This window comes from Haplochromis burtoni, unplaced genomic scaffold (assembly GCF_018398535.1).
Source record: "Haplochromis burtoni strain Fernald_Lab_line unplaced genomic scaffold, NCSU_Asbu1 Contig_75, whole genome shotgun sequence".
NCBI classification, from domain to species: Eukaryota; Metazoa; Chordata; class Actinopteri; order Cichliformes; family Cichlidae; genus Haplochromis; species Haplochromis burtoni.
In genome coordinates, this window is record NW_024582436.1 from 918,194 (window position 1) to 937,545 (window position 19,352).

At 42.4% G+C, this 19,352-nt stretch overlaps 1 protein-coding gene across 1 annotated transcript; it reads left to right on the top strand.

The window, feature by feature from the left end:
• The first annotated feature begins 1,565 nt into the window (after positions 1–1,565).
• On the top strand, positions 1,566–13,366 carry tmtc4 (transmembrane O-mannosyltransferase targeting cadherins 4). The gene is made up of 18 exons (XM_005935805.2): positions 1,566–1,993; positions 2,091–2,292; positions 2,380–2,495; positions 4,252–4,468; positions 7,592–7,679; positions 7,865–7,965; positions 8,196–8,288; positions 8,489–8,650; positions 8,951–9,153; positions 9,408–9,582; positions 9,945–10,076; positions 10,225–10,304; positions 10,397–10,504; positions 10,601–10,742; positions 11,185–11,299; positions 12,573–12,685; positions 12,823–12,892; positions 13,103–13,366. The coding sequence occupies exons 2-18, from the start codon at positions 2,131–2,133 to the stop codon at positions 13,249–13,251; spliced, it is 2,226 nt and encodes a 741-aa protein (XP_005935867.1). The 5' UTR covers positions 1,566–1,993; positions 2,091–2,130; the 3' UTR covers positions 13,252–13,366.
• Positions 13,367–19,352: the final 5,986 nt, after the last annotated feature.

The window sequence follows — 19,352 nt, forward strand, 5'->3', positions numbered from 1 at the left end:
TTCAATCATGAAACTGATCAATGATCAGCTGATCGGCTTTTCTCTCTTGTTTGTTTATCGCTCACTTTGCGCCGAAAGAGGAAACCAGCGGATGTCGCGCTAAACAACAGCAGCACGTTTAAGCTTGATCAGCTGTTGTTAGAATTTATTTAATATTAATTTCTAGTATCAGCTGATGTTTGCTGGAGCCACAGCTGCAAAAAAGCTGCTGGTCATGATATCGGTTTGGTTATCTGGTGAGAGGGAAACATGAAGATGAAACCAGGAGATGTCCTTACTGGATCATCAGAGCTGTGATGGAGAAACAGGTTTACCTTTTAGGTGACATGAATGAGTTGAAGGGAAGTTATGAACTGTTTCTGAGAGACAAATAACACCAGGATCCTTTTCTAAGTAGCTGACAGCTGGTAACTGTGCAGGGGCGGGTCTAGCAAAGTGTTGCCAGGGGGCCAGGTAGGGCATTAACAGGGAAAGGGGGGCACAAAGAAATACTTTTCTTTCTTATTCTCATTTAAAATGTCTCGCTTTTAAAAAATAATTATCTGAATCTTACAACAAACGATTGATAGATTGATGCATATATACCATCAAAACAGTGAACATCACTGTCACAACAGTGTTTATTTTCATTCAAAGGCTTTATGATTTTTCCTATAATGGTGGGCCGGTCTCTAGTCAAAATGCCCGGGCCAATTTTCTGTCCCAGTCCAGCCCTGTATGCAGCTCATCTGCAGTCTGGTGTTGCCTACATCTTCCTATTCAGAAGGCAGAATTTCCGAGTTCTGAGTACAATCGAAAGCACCACGACTGCAGTTTTTGTGTTGGATGTAAAAGGCGCACATGACGCTGTGACGTAGGCTAGAATCATGGCAGCAGTCAATGACGGTCCAGGCGTGGGATTTCTCTCGTGGAAATATGCACATTATCTTTTCCTTTCTATTGGTAGGTGGCACAGTGCACTTGTGGCAAGTAAGCAAGCTAGAAGACTGGCAAAGTTATGGAAGAAACACATTAACAAGAGAATTCTGAGTAAAACCAAAGTTACTTTCCCTAGTAACTAGTTACTTTGAAAGTAACGAGTAACTTGAAGTAACTGAGTTACTTTTGAGAGAAGTAACTAGTAATGTAACTAAGTTACTATTTTAAAGTAACTTACCCAACACTGGCTAAGAGGCAGTTGTTGCAGTGATTGAATGAACTGAATTGATTTGAATTGAATAGGACTTTTTTCTGTCCTTTCTTTAAGGCTCATTTACATACTTATAAACTGTTGGTAATATAAAATAGAGCATCGTCTTAAAAATAATCTCCAAAGTTACCCAAAGCCATCAGCATAAAGCTTCAAAATAAAATGGAAGTTATTCCAGGAGGACAGAGCATTTTGATAACAAACTTTGGCCTACATTCACTGTTGTCCACCTGTTGATATTATTGGAAGAAATGTTTTTATGGCTTTAGAGAGCCTTGTACTGCTACAGCATCAAAGCGCTCTCCTCTGCTCAACCCTGCACACTCGTGTATCATTCATCTAGCAACAAGTATTGGCTGACACTGAACACGTGACTCTGACGCTAAAGAGGAAGTCGTTTACTCTAGCGTGCACATTTGTTTACAGCCTCGAGTACTCTGTCCGTACCTCGGCAGGACTGTTCTGTGCGATTCAAGGGCTTTGCTGATCAGTATAATAGTCAAAATACTGTCCGAGCGCCACTGCAACTGCGCGCCTGTCATTTGTTTAGGAGCAGCAGAGACCTTTTAGCATGTCTCAGACATGCTAGCTGGCGACACACGAAGAAACCTTCCACTTTATACTGTGATGCCCCAGTGACCGCGTCATCATCGTACCTGTACATCGCCGCATTTGCATGCAGGTGGGATTCTCATGTCTCTGAGTGAGTCAACGTGTACTACCCGTTAGCTTTCTGGCAGACAAGCTAACATGGAGGTAACACAAGACACCGTGACCTCTCAGACAATGAACTGAGACGACAAGGTGTGTATGCAGCGTTTGCACTGTGTTTATTACGCAGTTATCAGTTTTTACAACCTGTGATTTGAATTGACTTCCTGCACCCATCTCTTCTCCTCAGGGATAATGAAACTGAATGACCAAAGACCCAGCAGTGCACTATGGCATTGACTGAAGTATACTGGGACCATCACATACCCTTGCCAAAGCTTGCTCCTGTTCAGGCCAAGGTCACCGTTGCCTTGGTGGCACTCCTGTGCTTCATTAACAGTTATGATGGAGACTTTGTATTTGATGATTCTGAAGCAATTGTTAACAACAAGGTGAGTTTTTCATTCATCAGCAGCTTAACTCCAGTTACACACTTACACTGGCAATAACCGTCGCTCATTTTGTTTTTGTGGTTGCAGGATTTGCGCCCAGCAACACCTCTGAACAACATCTGGAGCAATGACTTCTGGGGAACCAACCTGAGTAGCAACTCTAGTCACAAATCCTACCGACCTCTCACTGTCCTTACATTCAGGTAAGGAGTCCTACTTAGTGTCTGAGTTTATACACACTTTATACATTCACAGCTAAACTAGTAATCAGATTCAAATCAGTTTAATCCACGACTCAGAATAAACAGGTCCACACTGATTTTTGTTTTGGTTGCGGAGGTGTGTCTCAAAACATCTGTACATGCTCCCTTTGTACATTGTAAATGTGTGCAGATGTGCACTTGTCTTCTTTACAAAAAGCCAAACTTGTTCTCTGTTGAGATTTTTTTTAATACAACTTTTTGGACTTCTAAAATGATTCAAAAAGCACTACACAATAACAGGCACTACTGGACTTGAAATACCTATATGCACTCACTGGCCACTTTACTACCTTGTTAGCACTATTCTGGATCCCCTTTTTCCTTTAGAACTGCCTATATTCTTCATGGCACAGATTCAACAAGTTGCTGGTAAAATTCCTCAGAGATTCTGGTCCATATTGACATGATTGCATCACACAGTTGCTGCAGATTTGTCAGCTGCTTATCCATGATGTGAATTTCCCTTCCCACCTTGGACCAAGTGATCTGACTGTGGAGGCCTTTTGAGTACAGTTACCTCACTGTCATGTTGAAGAAACCGGTTTGCTGGAAGCAGCCATCACAAGACAGGTGGAGCTGACGGGAGTGGCACCTGGTGTGTGGTATTGCACCTAGTTTCTGCCGTGTGATTTGTTTTATTAGAAATTGCATTAATCAGCAGCTGAACAGTAACTAATAAAGTGGCCAGTGAGTGTATATTAAAGGATTTGAATAGACATGTGACTAAATGTTAACACAGCTGTTGAGAAAGATATAAGTATAGCACATTCATCATTTTTGCATTTTGCATTGATTCAATAATCTGTTCTATCAATCTAATCATTAGAGCACATCGCATGTGCACAGTTGACCTGAAACCTTCAATCCAAAAGAGTTCAGTCAGAATTTAAAAAATATGTGCTTGTAATTTCAGCCACACACATTAGAGCATCATTCTTCGAATACTTACTCCTCTGTTAATAGCCAAAACCTTTACATGCTTCCTGTCAGTAGTTTAACCACAGTAAGGACTTGACTGAAAAAGCATAACATCATACTGTTTCTGTAGGTTACTTCTTCCTGCAGGAACTTGCACAATATTTTAGGTCAATCAGCACCTGTGTGCATGTTCTGACAGCAGGAAATCTCTCTATAGTTTCTCTTTCAAAGATGTTTTCAGGGTGGAGGAAAGGTACTTGATCCCCTAAAAACTGCAGGGAAGAACTCGACAGCAAACACAACCACTGGAGTCTGGTGGATAACGACAGACTCGAGTAACAGTCTTCTCCAGTCAAACGTTACCAACAGCTGCTTAAAATTATCCACAGGGAAACACCAGAAACGGCATCACCACTGCTATATCAGTCTGATGTTAATATATTCATCACTTGCAGTTTGAAGCTGTTGCAAATTGATTACATCACCTTGTGAGGCTAGTTAACCTGCAGTGGAAACGGAAAGGATGATTAGGGGCCATTGCTGTAAACGTTTGTGCCATTTAGGAGTTCTGTTGTGTTTCTACAGTGGGAAGGTGCCTTTCCTCTATTCTCTGCATATAACTGTGCAGTTGATGGTGGTTATTGATGACCCTCACCATGTCCCATTGGCTTCATCGTGTCACATTATGCTTTATAATAGCTTCACCATCCTCACACATATACTTTCCTACACCTGCTGTACATTCAGCTCTAGTTTTTCTCTTGTCTCGCTGTTGCAGGCTGAACTACCTCGTAGCGGGAGGCCTTCACCCCGTTGGCTTCCATGTGCTCAACATCATCCTCCATGCTGTCATATCCGCCCTTATGATTGACGTGTTTGCAGTACTTATTGGTGGACTGGCCTACGATGAGAAGGGCAGGATACTGAACCACGCTCCGAAGACCTCTTTGCTTGCTGCCATCTTCTTTGCCGCACACCCAGTTCACACAGAAAGTGTAAGTAGAGTTGAAGTGTTTATTTATATGCATAATATTATAAGTAAAGAGACAATCAAATAGTTCAGTATGCATTAAAATCATCATACACATGAGTGTGTAAAGATTCATATGTATGATTATTGTGTAGTTTGGACTTATTAGTAGTCTCAAAACTGAAAATACAGTTTTGCATTAAAACGCAAACAGTAAAGCTTAAAGAAAAACAATTATAGATATATAGATAGGTACTTTATTGATTTCACAACTGGAATTCATGTGTTACAACAGCAAGGTGATGAAAAAAAAACTAGAGTCTAAATAAACACAATTAAAGTGGTACACAGCCATGATGAGCACCTTATTTAGTGAAATAAAAAGGTTATATACAGTGGGGCAAAAAAGTATTTAGTCAGCCACCGATTATGCAAGTTCCCCCACCTAAAATGATGACAGAGGTCAGTAATTTGCACCAGAGGTACACTTCAACTGTGAGAGACAGAATGTGAAAAAAAAATCCATGAATCCACATGGTAGGATTTGTAAAGAATTTATTCTAAATCAGGGTGGAAAATAAGTATTTGGTCAATAACAAAAATACAACTCAATACTTTGTAACATAACCTTTGTTGGCAATAACAGAGGTCAAACGTTTACTATAGGTCTTTACCAGGTTTGCACACACAGTAGCTGGTATTTTGGCCCATTCCTCCATGCAGATCTTCTCGAGAGCAGTGATGTTTTGGGGCTGTCGCCGAGCAACACGGACTTTCAACTCCCGCCACAGATTTTCTATGGGGTTGAGGTCTGGAGACTGGCTAGGCCACTCCAGGACTTTCAAATGCTTCTTACGGAGCCACTCCTTTGTTGCCCGGGCGGTGTGTTTTGGATCATTGTCATGTTGGAAGACCCAGCCTCGTTTCATCTTCAAAGTTCTCACTGATGGAAGGAGGTTTTGGCTCAAAATCTCACGATACATGGCCCCATTCATTCTGTCCTTAACACGGATCAGTCGTCCTGTCCCCTTGGCAGAAAAACAGCCCCATAGCATGATGTTTCCACCCCCATGCTTCACAGTAGGTATGGTGTTCTTGGGATGCAACTCAGTATTCTTCTTCCTCCAAACACGACGAGTTGAGTTTATACCAAAAAGTTCTACTTTGGTTTCATCTGACCACATGACATTCTCCCAATCCTCTGCTGTATCATCCATGTGCTCTCTGGCAAACTTCAGACGGGCCTGGACATGCACTGGCTTCAGCAGCGGAACACGTCTGGCACTGCGGGATTTGATTCCCTGCCGTTGTAGTGTGTTACTGATGGTGACCTTTGTTACTTTGGTCCCAGCTCTCTGCAGGTCATTCACCAGGTCCCCCCGTGTGGTTCTGGGATCTTTGCTCACCGTTCTCATGATCATTTTGACCCCACGGGATGAGATCTTGCGTGGAGCCCCAGATCGAGGGAGATTATCAGTGGTCTTGTATGTCTTCCATTTTCTGATGATTGCTCCCACAGTTGATTTTTTCACACCAAGCTGCTTGCCTATTGTAGATTCACTCTTCCCAGTCTGGTGCAGGTCTACAATACTTTTCCTGGTGTCCTTCGAAAGCTCTTTGGTCTTGGCCATGGCGGAGTTTGGAGTCTGACTGTTTGAGGCTGTGGACAGGTGTCTTTTATACAGATGATGAGTTCAAACAGGTGCCATTCATACAGGTAACGAGTGGGGGACAGAAAAGCTTCTTACAGAAGACGTTACAGGTCTGTGAGAGCCAGAGATTTTCCTTGTTTGAGGTGACCAAATACTTATTTTCCACCCTGATTTACGAATAAATTCTTTACAAATCCTACCATGTGGATTCATGGATTTTTTTTTCACATTCTGTCTCTCACAGTTGAAGTGTACCTCTGGTGCAAATTACTGACCTCTGTCATCATTTTAAGTGGGGGAACTTGCACAATCGGTGGCTGACTAAATACTCTTTTGCCCCACTGTATGCAACAGTGATTAGAAAAACAAAGACTTGAGATTTTACAAGAGAGTAGTAAAATACCATTCATAAATATCTTTACGCTATAAATCTAAGAAACAGCTGCAAGGAGGTATAATACAGAAACATGTGATGGTTTAAGGTAGGACATTTATAGGCTGTGTGGTTAGGAGATGATACACTAGTGAATCCTTGATTCTGTTCCTATCCTGAATTACTTTTTACTGCTCTTTCACCAGTATTTTACATTTATTTCTACAGCTAACTTCTAACAGATGACATTTAGCTAGTAGTGTTTGGCCATGGTGTGTTTAGGTATTTCTTTTTATATATTTACATTCTTTTCTTTCTTTCTGCATGCTGGCGAATGAGCTGTTAAGTCAGCTCCAGGTTTTTATTTGAACTTGGTTGGGCTGTTACTGTTAGGGACCTGTGCACCTCAATGAGGTAGTTTTGATTTTGAGCTACAAATAAACCTTTCGTAAAAACATGGTTTCAACACAGCGTCAAGACAAGCCAATCCAGAGCCTCCAGTGCTTCCGTGCCAAGAACAAATGCCCCATCTCAGCTGGGAGCGTGGGCCAAGGTGCGTGCGATAGTACGACCTGACTATTAGCCACGTTGGGATGCTTATTGACCTGCCCTCATATGTGTTTTTCTGCTGTAAAGCATGGCTGTAAAGAAGCAATTCCCTGTCCATTTCCCTTTAATCATGCAGGGCAAGGACTGGGTAAGACCTGGGGGGTGGGAGGGAGGCACACTGTCTGCTTGGGCCTGCTGTATGTATCAAAGCAGGCAACCACAGGATGCCAGCCATACTTTATACACACACACACACACACACACACACACACACACACACACACACACACACACACACACACACACACACACACACACCATATAGAAACACACACACACAACCGTGCTACACTGGTAATGAGTTTCTTCTGACATCTTTTTAATAAGCTTCCTTTTGTACTTGGATGCATTATGCAAAACTAATATATGGTGCATGTGTAATAAAATGAATAATTTCTAAAGAGGTTTACCAGATAATGTTGTTTCTTCAAGTATTTTTTGTAGTTTAATCAGTCCTTCCTGTCTCATGTATCATAGCTTTTTTTTCTCTCGCTTTTCTCTGTTTCTCATCAAGGTCGCTGGCATAGTGGGCCGAGCAGACCTTTTATGCGCCCTCTTCTTCCAGCTGTCTTTCCTCACCTACTGCAAGGCTTTTAACAAAGGTAGGTACCTGACACGAGTATTACTCTTTAGGTACACAGTAATTCTATACTGCACAAAGCGCTTTCCATATGTCACTGGCATCAAAACGTTATCGATCTGCCAGCATTCGATGCATCTGTCTGAACACCTACATTTCAATCCTTTCCTGTCTCTGACCAGCGTGGTCTTGGCTTTGTGTTCTCAGGGAGTGACAGAGATGACAGGTTTTCTCTCCAGTGGGTTGTGGTCAGCCTCTTGCTGTGTGCTGCAGCAATGCTCTGTAAAGAACAAGGCATCACTGTCTTGGTATGAAGTCCTTCTGTAAGGTCATTTTTAGATCTGATGTTTTCATCCTGTCTCGCCATCCCACTGTAATTCTTGCTTACACAAGGAGAAGAAGTCTCACAATTTTTTTTACATATATATATGTGTGTGTGTGTGTGTGTGTGTGTGTGAAATGAGCTAATTCGTTTTGTTGCTGACCTATATACATTTAAATGCCATTTCTCCTTCTTTCTCTATGTATTTTCCTTCAGGGTGTGAATGCTGCCTTTGATGTCCTCCTGATCTGTAATGTTAATGTGTATGAACTCAGCCAGAGGCTACTCCTTAGGAAGAAATCATTTGATGTGAGTTAGGTTTGCACACCCTCCCCTGCTTTTCTGTCATAAATTATGCACTGCTTTGTATGATTTATGTCACATTTCATACACTGTCTGTATAAAGTAGTTTGCAATTGAGTACATTAGCGATTAAACGGTGACTGAAAGTAACTAACAAGCTTTATATTTTTAATTGTAAGTGACAAGTGGTAATACTCTTGTGACAGGTAAGTGAGTTGGTGCGAATGGGATTGCTTACGCGACTGGGTCTAATGGGTCTTGGAGGCCTCCTGATGCTTTACGCACGCTGGAGGATCATGGGAACAGGACCGCCAGCGTTCACTGAAGTAGACAACCCGGCTTCTTTTGCAGAAAATATCATCCTCAGGGTAAGAAAGATTAGTTTGTAGAGTTTATTTCACAATATTTATTCATGCATTATAATTACAGACAATTTTATCTTTAAATGATTCTGATTGATCTATGTAATTATGAATTGACTTTATTGAAGCATATATTCCGTTTTTTTCATCATTTCAGTTTAATTCACCGTCTAATATCATGTTTGTCCTGAGTAATTTGCATGGTTTTTAAACACTGTTTACTTCAGAATTTTAAATGCTTTTCCCCTTTTTCTCCGCTGGTTTTGTTGCTGCTCTCTTCCTTTTCTGTTCCGTTTTGATTGGCAGATAGTGAACTATAATTACTACTACTCCCTTAATGCCTGGCTGCTGCTGTGTCCCTGGTGGCTGTGTTTTGATTGGTCCATGGGCTGTGTGCCTCTCATTAAGTCAGCCACTGATTGGAGGATAGTCTGGCTGCTGCTGCTCTGGTGCATCCTGGTAGGCTTGATAAGCCAAGCCTTATGCTCACAGGACAGCCAGAGGAGGAGGTGAGTGAGGAAAGCCATCTCAGATTTGCTGGAATGAAAGATGAAATAAAGTACATGTTGACTTCTAAAGACGTATAGTTGATTGTGACTATAAAAGCATATTCACCGCAGTGTCACCAGTGCACAACGCATACTTTTTGCTTGGTTTAGCACAGACTTGACAATTTTTTTGGGTCCAGTATTCAGATTCTTAAGCTTAAATCTCAGACCACATGTTTTTAGATGCTATGTGTGTGCTCTGTTTTCCTCACTAGGACTTTGACCCTGGGTCTGGTGCTACTGGTGGTCCCTTTTCTGCCTGCGAGCAACATTTTTTTCAGGGTGGGCTTTGTCATTGCTGAGAGAGTTCTCTATCTGTCTTCAGCCGGCTACTGCCTACTGCTGGCATACTCTTTAGGACACTGCTGCTGCCGTTGGTCCAAATACAGGGTACGCCTAAATGATGCCAAAAAGATCACAATAAAGCAAAGGACACCAAACACTGAAGCAGTTTCTAGTAAAGGTTTATTTTCCAAAGTTGTCGGTTTAAACTGTCTTGATTTTAAACTCAAAATCTGTTTTCAAAACCAGCTTTGATAATTCAGTAACTCGTGATGCAGGGAAGGTACAGATATGAGAAATGTCTAATGACTTCCCTATAAAGGGACGATGACAGCAGGTGGTGTCCATGTGCTGCAGAAATACATTTTGCAGGTTATTAATTCAGTGTCACACATCATTTGACTTGAAGCTTAATATTGTAATGCTTTATAGCACTTGGCTGTTAAATGGTTCCTCTTCTCTTTTTGCAGAAGTTGCTGTGCGTCATGGTGCTTGCACTGTTGTGTGTGTATGTAGTGCGCTGTGCTCTCCGCAGTCACCAGTGGCGTTCAGAACAAAGCCTCTTCACCAGCGCCCTTTCTGTCTGTCCGCTCAACGCCAAGGTAAAGAAAAATACATAAAAAATCAGTGATTTGCGCTTTCCCGCCTCGCTTCAGTTTGTGCCAGTAAATTATTTTAGTGCACATTTGAAAATGAATTCTAGTCATAGACACGTCCTGATGCTTTAAGTGCTAATGATTGTTCCCTCAGGTGCATTATAATGTGGGTAAGAACCTGGCTGACAGAGGGAACACCACTCCAGCTATTACATATTACAGAGAAGCAGTCAGGTATGTGTCCTTACAAGCAGTTACGACCTACTACATTTCTGACAAAGAAACAGTCATTGACTTGTTTGTTGCATGTTATTTATGGCTTTCAGGCTACACCCTACATACGTCCATGCAATGAACAACCTGGGGAATATCCTGAAGGAGAAAAATGAACTTGTGGAAGCAGAGCAGCTGTTGTCTAAAGCTGTTTCCATTCAGTAATGTTGTTTAACATCAAAGTTTAAACCAACGAGCTCTTTTAACAGATTTAGACTCCCTGTTCATGGCTTTGTGTTCTTTTTAAAACCGTGCAGGCCTGACTTCGCTGCAGCTTGGATGAATCTGGGAATAGTTCAGAACAGCCTGCAGAAGTTTGAGGAGGCAGAGAAGAGTTACTGGAACGCCATCCGCTTCCGGAGAAAATACCCAGACTGCTACTATAACCTGGGACGCTTGGTGAGGTCCCGGGCTCAAACCACGCAATCTGCTTTTGCCCGTTTACCATGTTCACTGTGTAAGATTAAGCTGTTAGCAAAACAAAACAAGGATAAGACAAACTACACCTCTACATGAAGCAGCACTAGCTAAAAAGTGGCGTTTTTAACTCTGTACGCTGACTGTTCTTCGCCAGATTCACTTAGCTGTTCTTCTTTTGCCATGTTTATATTGGTCAGCCTCAGGGAGGACGCCCCTGATAAAAGCCCCAAATAATTCTAACACGTTGTGAGGCGTCCCAGATGACGCACTACACAAGGTCATGTGTAGTGTTGTTATTATGTGATACATGTTATATGTTTCTCTTCTACAGCTTCAATCCACAATTTAAACTAAATTAAAAAAAATAGAAATTGTCATTGAATTCAAAATGAGTTTTCTAACACTGTACCTCATGTTTCAGTATGCCGACCAGAACAGACACTTGGATGCCCTAAACGCCTGGAGGAATGCAACTGTGCTAAAACCTGACCACAGCCTGGCGTGGAACAACATGGTCATTCTGCTGGACAACACTGGTAGTGGAAAAGTGCACGAGCTCACACACAGACATGCTTTTAATACAACAGACACTAGACGACATCTATTTTATTGTTTTATGTGATGCGTTTTATTGTGTTTGTTGTTAAAAACCAGTAACTGATAACATTCAGCCTTTTGTGAATTTACATGAAAATGAGTCACTTTACTTAAAAAAAAGAAAAAAAAGAAAAAGGAAAAAAAGCCTCTCTTGTGGGTGCACTTTGTTACAGGATTCAGAGCCAAGAAACAAAGTGTTGTTATTTTTGGGAAGGCAGTAAATCTAAATGGCCAACAAGATTAGACCGGAAGAGCAGGAATCAGCAATGCTTGAAATTTATGTATTAAAGCTTTGTGTTCTGAGTTTTGAAGGCAGTCTTCCCTGCCGTGTGGAGAATGCTCTGATTTCCAAACGCTCGAGCCGTTTTGTCAGAAGCTGCTCCCGTGGGGGCGGAGTCTCCCAGGAGGGTACTGGAACTGTCCAATCAGGGCCCAGTATGTTCCTGATCAAACGTGGGCAAGCACAGCCAGAACAGCGCCCCCTCAGAGGTTCCCCCACCGCATTTGTTCCCCAAATCTGACAGAAATAATTCTACCCATCTCCCCAGCTCCACTCCAAACACACAAAAAAGAGAGGAAGAGAAAAGAAGAACAATAGGTGTCATTTTGAAAAAGTGAGGAACTGGGAATATTGTTTTCACTTTGGTCTTGGCCCCTCCTTCTTTGTTTTGATCATTACACAAACAAAAGACCGGATCAGTGTAAATTTAGGCACAGTTGCGCATGTAGTCATGTGTTGGCGAGCTGTCTGAAGGGCATGGGCCATGACTCAGGACATGACTGCCATTGTTTTGCCCTCCGTTTCTCTGTCTGTCTGTCTCTCTCCATTTCTGGCCAGACATCAGACGGATCTTTGACAGAGATCAATAACCCAGTGGGCCTTGTGTTCATCCTTAATTAGGAGACTAAACCAATCCTCCATGTGTGGAGAGAGAAAAACTCTGCTCTAGATACTGCTGACAAATAAAGCACACGCTCAGACTCTCTGTGTTTTAGCCGCATCTTTGAATTTGTGTTTTCAACAGTCTGAAACGCTTTCATGTTGGGCAGCATTTTTAACATAATCCCCATGATTTCAATAGGCTTTGTCGCATAAATGTTAGCTGCCTTGCTGTGTAGATTACACTAACAAATACATAGCATAGATTTGCTGTGTGTATATTTGAATTTTATTTTCTGACATTTTTAGTAATTTTTCGTTCTGTCTGTAAGGTAACTTGGGTCAAGCAGAGCTGATCGGCCGAGAGGCTCTGAGAGTCCTCCCAAACGACCACACCATCATGTTTTCATTGGCTAATGTCCTGGGGAAATTACAAAAATATGAGGTCGGTAAACATTAGTACGCATAGTAGGCATTATAAGGATTTTATCCCTTACAGTACTCTGTCTGCTCTGAAATATGACTGGGACTAGTAAAGACAATTCAGGATGCGCTTTTTTTCCCCCCTTTGTTTTATCTCAGGAGTCAGAGGGCTTCTTTCTTCACGCCCTCCGGATCAACCCAAATGCTGCTAGTTGCCATGGAAATTTAGGTAAGGCGATTTTGGTTGTGTCACATATTTTACAGTGTTGCTAAGAGCTTCCAAGCACTCAGAAGCAACAAATATATATATATATTTATGCTTGCTAGTAAAAGTGTCATTGTGCAGTCTAGCTGTACCGAATGAGCTAAATGAATAGAATTAGAATCAGTGCAGCTTCTCAGCTTAAAGCAGCTTTCGTTCTCTTTTTTTTCCCCTCAGCTGTGTTGTATCATCGCTGGGGGAAGCTGGAGCTGGCAAAGAAACACTACGAGCTTTCTCTAAAGTTGGACCCTGAGGCTCCTGGGACCAGAGACAACTACAACATGCTGCGACGCAAACTGGACCAACTTAAACGCAGCACACCCTGAGGGAACCCACTTTGACTCCTGCCTACTGAAGAACAAATTGTTTCACTTGATATTATTTGAGCTCACACTAATTCTGGCTTTGAAACATTTGGAAATAAAGACCACGATCTGTTAATAAAGCTTCTGTTCTGTTATTTATATAATAAATATAAAAGAGAGAGGGGAAAGGAAAATGTAAAGCAATACAATGTTTTCTTTGCTAGTGTTAAAATGTGCATTGATTTCATCAGATGTGTCCAGGTTAGGACTGTCAGATGCCTGTGCTGTTTTGTTGCCCCATTTGAAGGCCATGTGGACCTGATCCATGTTGAACCCCGTTCTCTTTTCATCTTTGACCCCATGTTGTGTCAGCTGGATAGAGCACCATGCACGTGCAGAGGGTCTGCTGTAACATTTATTTGGCTTGGCCCTTTTTCAGGAGTTCCAAATGTCCCTACGCTCAAAAGCTAAAATAGTTTTGACCAAGAGTGCTCGTCTGCATGTGGTCATAGCATCAGTGTTTCTTAATGCCCATCTTTTTAGTTCTGACTGGGATTGCCCTATGAGCTATAACCACCCCCGCCTCACCTCTTTACTGCTCCTGTCACCACTGCAGTTAATGGGGGAAAGGTGTTGGGTTTTTTTTTTTTTGTTTTTTTTTTTAGCTCTGACATTTTTCTCAAGTGTCCATGAGAAGATGAGAGGTCAGCTGAGACAGGAAACCCATGGCCGGTGCTGTATGAAAACAGCTCTATATCACAGAACCTTCAAAGGGAGACGGAGATTATCTCCCGGGGGGGGGGGGAAGTATGCGTGCACGCACGCACATACGTTCCCGCACATGGGCCTGCTTCTCTTGAAGAACACTGAAGAGGGGAAAGGCAACCCCAGTGTGGAACATCAGTCAACAAGTGTGCACCCGGGGTCAAAGTTCAACCCACTTCTATTTTTTCACCTGCTTCCTACAGCTTGCAGGAAACTTTTGAAGCCATGGTGGGGTGGTATGGCTTTGCTTTAGGGGCTGCTAAGTTTGTTTGCACATAAAGTACAATACACCACTTGATGCTTTGATGCTTGAAAGATGTTACTGATAACATTGTGGGGGTGGGGGGGACAGCACACACGACCATCAATATCCTCTGTGTATATGAACTCTTAAATATGAGTCATCACGTGAAGAAATGTCTTTGTTACTCGCCTGTTTTCATTTTCCTTTAAGTCCGTGGTGGATGTATAAAGCATCTGCAAGTCCCAACAAAGCAAAAACCTATAGTGTATACACAGCACACTCAAGCATTGTTTCGTTTGAGATGAAATGCGTTTGGCAAAGGTCAGTGCAGTGAAAAGACTTCATGCTATGGAGCGAATGCAGATGCAAGGAGATCAAAAAACATTTGGATAGTGACATTCAGCACTGAAAGCGTTCCCCTCGTATTATTTTTCATCACGCCGTGTAACGCGCAGTGCCGCCGATGTACGATTGGCCACACAACCATCAGCTCTTCGCTTTATGTACTTATGGATCCTTTCTTTACTTTCTGTGTGATCCTTTCATTCAGTGCCTGCAGCTGACTGTCTAGCTGCACAGCTGTGCTGGCACACCAGTGGGGGAGCCCACTTTTATCATAATCATTCTTTGAATACCTTTCATTATCATAAAATATGTGAGTATTAAAGGGATGGATTCACCGGCCCCGCCAACATCTTCATTATCCATTCTGACTGACAAAAACCTGCTGTCCTAGGGAGTGACATTAATAAAAGATGGGATACTACAGCCTTATGAAGTCTTCTCCTTGTTCTGTGGGTTTTTCACTGTACACCTTTTAACTGCTTGGATGCTCCATCACAACGATATAATGAAATCGTCTCCCAGGTGGGGTTCTTTATTGTGTTCTATTAATCACACTGATGACTTTTGATCATTATAATCAATGGATTAGGCGGAATCGCGTCCGATTGTTCAAAGCCAAAACCGCTCAAAAATCTGTAATGCCAAATTCGACGAGGCGTTTTTGTTTTGATTGCCATGAAACTTGTTATGAAAAAACTTATTGTCACCCTTTTGTCGCCGCGGCGTATTCGACAGGGGAAAAAATGGAAGCAGGGGAGCACTAATTTGAACCCAGTGAGGGTGTTTTGGAACAGCAGGTGTGCTATTTTGCATCTGATAAGCAACCCCCCCCCCCCCTCGCCCCTCACCACCAACAAAAAAAAGAATCACAGGGCTTATCAGAAGTGCTACATGACAATGTGCTGAGGTATTAAATGAAGCAGCGATGGGAATAAATGTGATGGTCACCCTGAAAAAATGACTTGGAGACTCCCTAAATTGGAGTGGAGTTCAACTATGCTGTATGTGTGGAAAGGAGCACACACACCCACACGGTTGCAAACATGCTCTATAGCTATAAGAGGGGTTTTGAGAGCGTTCTCATCAATGTGACAGGATGTGATCAAGGGCAGTCCTGTGATGCGTCTGCTGGGCCTCTTTAGGGCCCTCGCTGTCCCTCCCTTATACTCCCCCCAACCACAACAATCCTAATGGGCTCTGATGGGCACCTCCATCTTGCCTGTCTAATCGATGTAAATACTGCGCATTTGAACCACATTCCTCCCACCATCCCGGCCGGCCCCTCCCTCTGTTTCTTATAACAGTAGGGGTCAGAGGTTAGGCTGACTGAGTGGTCATTAGAATGGCAGTCCTTATTAGAGGAGCAGCTTGTCTGACACCCCGTCCGTATCCTGGAGAGGTACCCACCCTGTCCGCTTCATCTAGATCATATTACATGACACGACCTCACAACAGATACTACCAGTGCACTACAGCACTGTAGGCCACTAGGGCACAGCGGCATTTTCAGAGGAGTCTCCTCGCCTGTCACAGCGCTTCCCTGACAGCACTCTGTCTGTCTGGCTTGGATGGACTCTGTCATTTTAAGGAGGGCTACTGTCAGTGGGCATTGGGACTGCCGCGTCTACATGCCCTGGCATTTTCAGCAGTGCTCTCTGTAAGAGAGCATCCCTGCCATCCTCTCGAGAGTCCGTGATGTCGTGGCCAATGATTAATAGTTAGAGATGGGCTATAAGTGTCCAGTGTGGCCAGATGCTAGTCGGGGCTTTGTTGTACTGATATAATGGACAGAGTCTGCCAATTTGGCTCCCTGACAAAGCCTGGAAGTTCCCCAAGATTGATTCTGTTTCTATGTAGTGGTGCCCTGGGGGCTGAATTTTGAGGATGCGCTCTTGTGAAAAATGTTGCGGTGTATTATCTTCAGCTGAGAAAAGCGCTATGAATGATCACGGATTAAACAAAATGGTCAATATACCAGCTTACAATTATTTTATCACTTTTTTTCTAAGCAAGGAAAGTCTCTCTGGCTGTGTATGAATTGGTGGGTGGGTGGGTTGGGGGAGGACTGGGATAATTTGCAGCGGGAGCCCTATGAGACTGTTTTGCAAAACAAAACGAAGCAGCCAGACCCTTATTGAAAAATATAGTGCAGTGAGACGGAAATTTATTAACTGGCACCAGTTAATGTGTGCATTATTCATTTCTGGTGAGCATGAAAAATGATCTAAAGAGGTTTGAAATTGCAGACGCACAGGCTGACTGCACAGTGGCTGGGGTTGCTGGTTCGTTTCATCCTCTTGCAGGGGTGTTTGGGCGGAGAGGTGGAGGGCTGGAGAGACAGAGGGATGCAGGATGGAGGGGAGGAGTGTGGGCCCCTTTTTCTGGACAGTAGGGCTTTCCAGTAACAGCTGTGCTACTCTCACGAGGGGGCGGCAGCAGCACCGGGAGAGAGGCTGCTTGGGACAGATGGATCAGCACCACCTCCCCTCTAACCTCCCCACCACCACCGCTCTTATTAAAATCTCCAATACTACCACAAGGTACTGTCTCTAGGTAGACGACTATATGTAAATAAATAAGCACTCATGTTGCACGGGGGTGTTTAAGTAACTGAGAGGGTTTCTCATCGCTTTATTTATCTGTATAAAAAGTGTGGCTCATATGAGTAAAGTAACTCTTTAGGGGAAAAAGACTTGTGTGTTTTGCAGGTTTTTGGCTCCAGTATTTCTTCTCTCCTGTCGTTCCCACTACTTTCTTTCTCTCCTTCTTCTCTACAGTAAGAGTTGGTGGGCAGGAGTTGGTGCCAGTGGCATATGGCTCGCCACTGTGCTAAACATTCATACAAAAGACAGGCCCATCAGTCATGGCTGTGGCCGAATGAGGGGAGAGAGCAGGCCACTGATGAATGGTGTTTAGGACTTACCTGCTGTTAAAACATTACCTCCCAAACATCAGCTCCCCCGAAGCACGCTGAACATTAAGGACTGTATCACACTGTATTTTAAAACACAACCCTCGTGAGCGCACATCATGCACGCCAGGTTATAGCAAATAATAAATTTGCTTCCTAAACCCTTTGCACAGAACCCCGGGTCAGGCCTTCATAGACCAATTAATGCAGAGCATCTGCTGTATAGAGGTTGCATGGAAAAGAACTTTTGAGCCATTTTAGGCTATTAAATAAGGAGGAGAGCCGGTTCCTGCTTGCTCCAATAGCTCTCATTGCTAGAGTGAGCATGGAATGGGTCTCCTCGATTAGACCGAATTAATCCATTCTTTAGGGATTCTTTTTCTGGTTCTATGGTGAAACCAGCACGCCTTTGTTCTTCCTTGAGCCCCGGTGTTTTTTCTGCCAAATTTAACAGAAGGCTCGGAGGGTAACAGGGGTCCAACCCAGTATCACCTTCTGGAGCAGAGCAACTAGCAGAGAAAGACAATCAGCCTGAACCCTGCTGTCTGCAGCACAAAGTGAAAAGACTCTAATTGGGCTTTTTTACGCTGCATTTTCCTGCAGGATTGCTGGATCATGAAAAAGCAATTAAACCTCAGAGACGCAATTCATTCATTCTCATTTTTATCCTTTCATTGGAAAGAGACAAATTTGAAATCACTTATGCGAGTCAAGACTTATGCTTTTTGTGATATTTTTTCATTTATGGCTTAGAAGGATTCCTGTGTCATACTTGGACAAATGGAAATACAGTTAAATGACAAGAAAACGATGCTTCATCAATAAGCAGGTCTGTGAATATAAACATATTATATATATTATTTAAAAAATTTTTTTAAAGACTTCATCAGTTTCACAGAAAGGATCTTAAAATTTATCACAAATTCTGACAGGACTGTAGTTCTCGGTGTTACACCTAGAGGCAGTGCTGCCCACAAAACCCCGACCTCAGGACCCGAGAGAAAAAAGTGAAAAAACCTTCTACATGTCCTTTATGGGATATTTCTCATCGTGTACTTCTGAGGGGAAGAATACATGCCTGATTGGGGGTCACAGATAAAGAATCAAAGGAGGCTACATGTCTAAATAATAGTTTTAATGTCTGTAAGTGGAGGGGAAGTTCATGGCCCATTACTAACATAAATGTGTAATACATGTCATGAATGAAGATTTAAAATCTTTTATGAATTACAGATTGCTTTGCTGATATAGAAAATTCAGTACCTGAAGGATCAGCCCTGTAGAAAAGGGATAAAGTGTAATATCATCTGAGCAACTCTGTTCCTAAACACATTATGTGACTAAATAATTTGTTGATATTGAAGCTTAAATTAACTTTTGATGTCTCTGTTGTAATTTATGCAAAGCATTTTCCCCAGAAAAAAATAGCTGAAAAAGGTTTTCTCAAATACAGGAACTGCATTAATTTCAGATTATTATCACACAAAGAAAAGATGTAATCAAAATCTGCAAATTGAAAAAAGGGAAAAAGTTATAAAGAAATGACAACATATTAAAAATAAAATTTAAAGTTGAGCGTATTTAAAAAATGAGACTATACTAATTATAGTTAAATTGTATAATACATTTGTTTTTATTATTTGACACAACTAACAGAAACAAGGTGTTTTTGAATGTTTAATTTTTAAACTTATAATGTGAAACACACAAAATGACTGTTAGCCTCTCGTCCTGTTTTCAATCCAAGCAATTTAAACCAGGCGCTCAAATATCTGGTAACTACAAACGTTCTAGTCCGCAGAGTCCATACATTGTAAATCAGGTCTGTTAATGCACTCTACTCTGCTTGCAGACACA

Coding starts and splice junctions, on each gene's coding strand:
- tmtc4 (XM_005935805.2), top strand. CDS start 2,131: ATGGCATTGACTGAAGTATACTGGGACCATCACATACCCTTGCCAAAG. Junction 2,496..4,251: donor CTCACTGTCCTTACATTCAG/GTAAGGAGTCCT, acceptor TCGCTGTTGCAG/GCTGAACTACCTCGTAGCGG. Junction 9,154..9,407: donor CAGGACAGCCAGAGGAGGAG/GTGAGTGAGGAA, acceptor TTTCCTCACTAG/GACTTTGACCCTGGGTCTGG.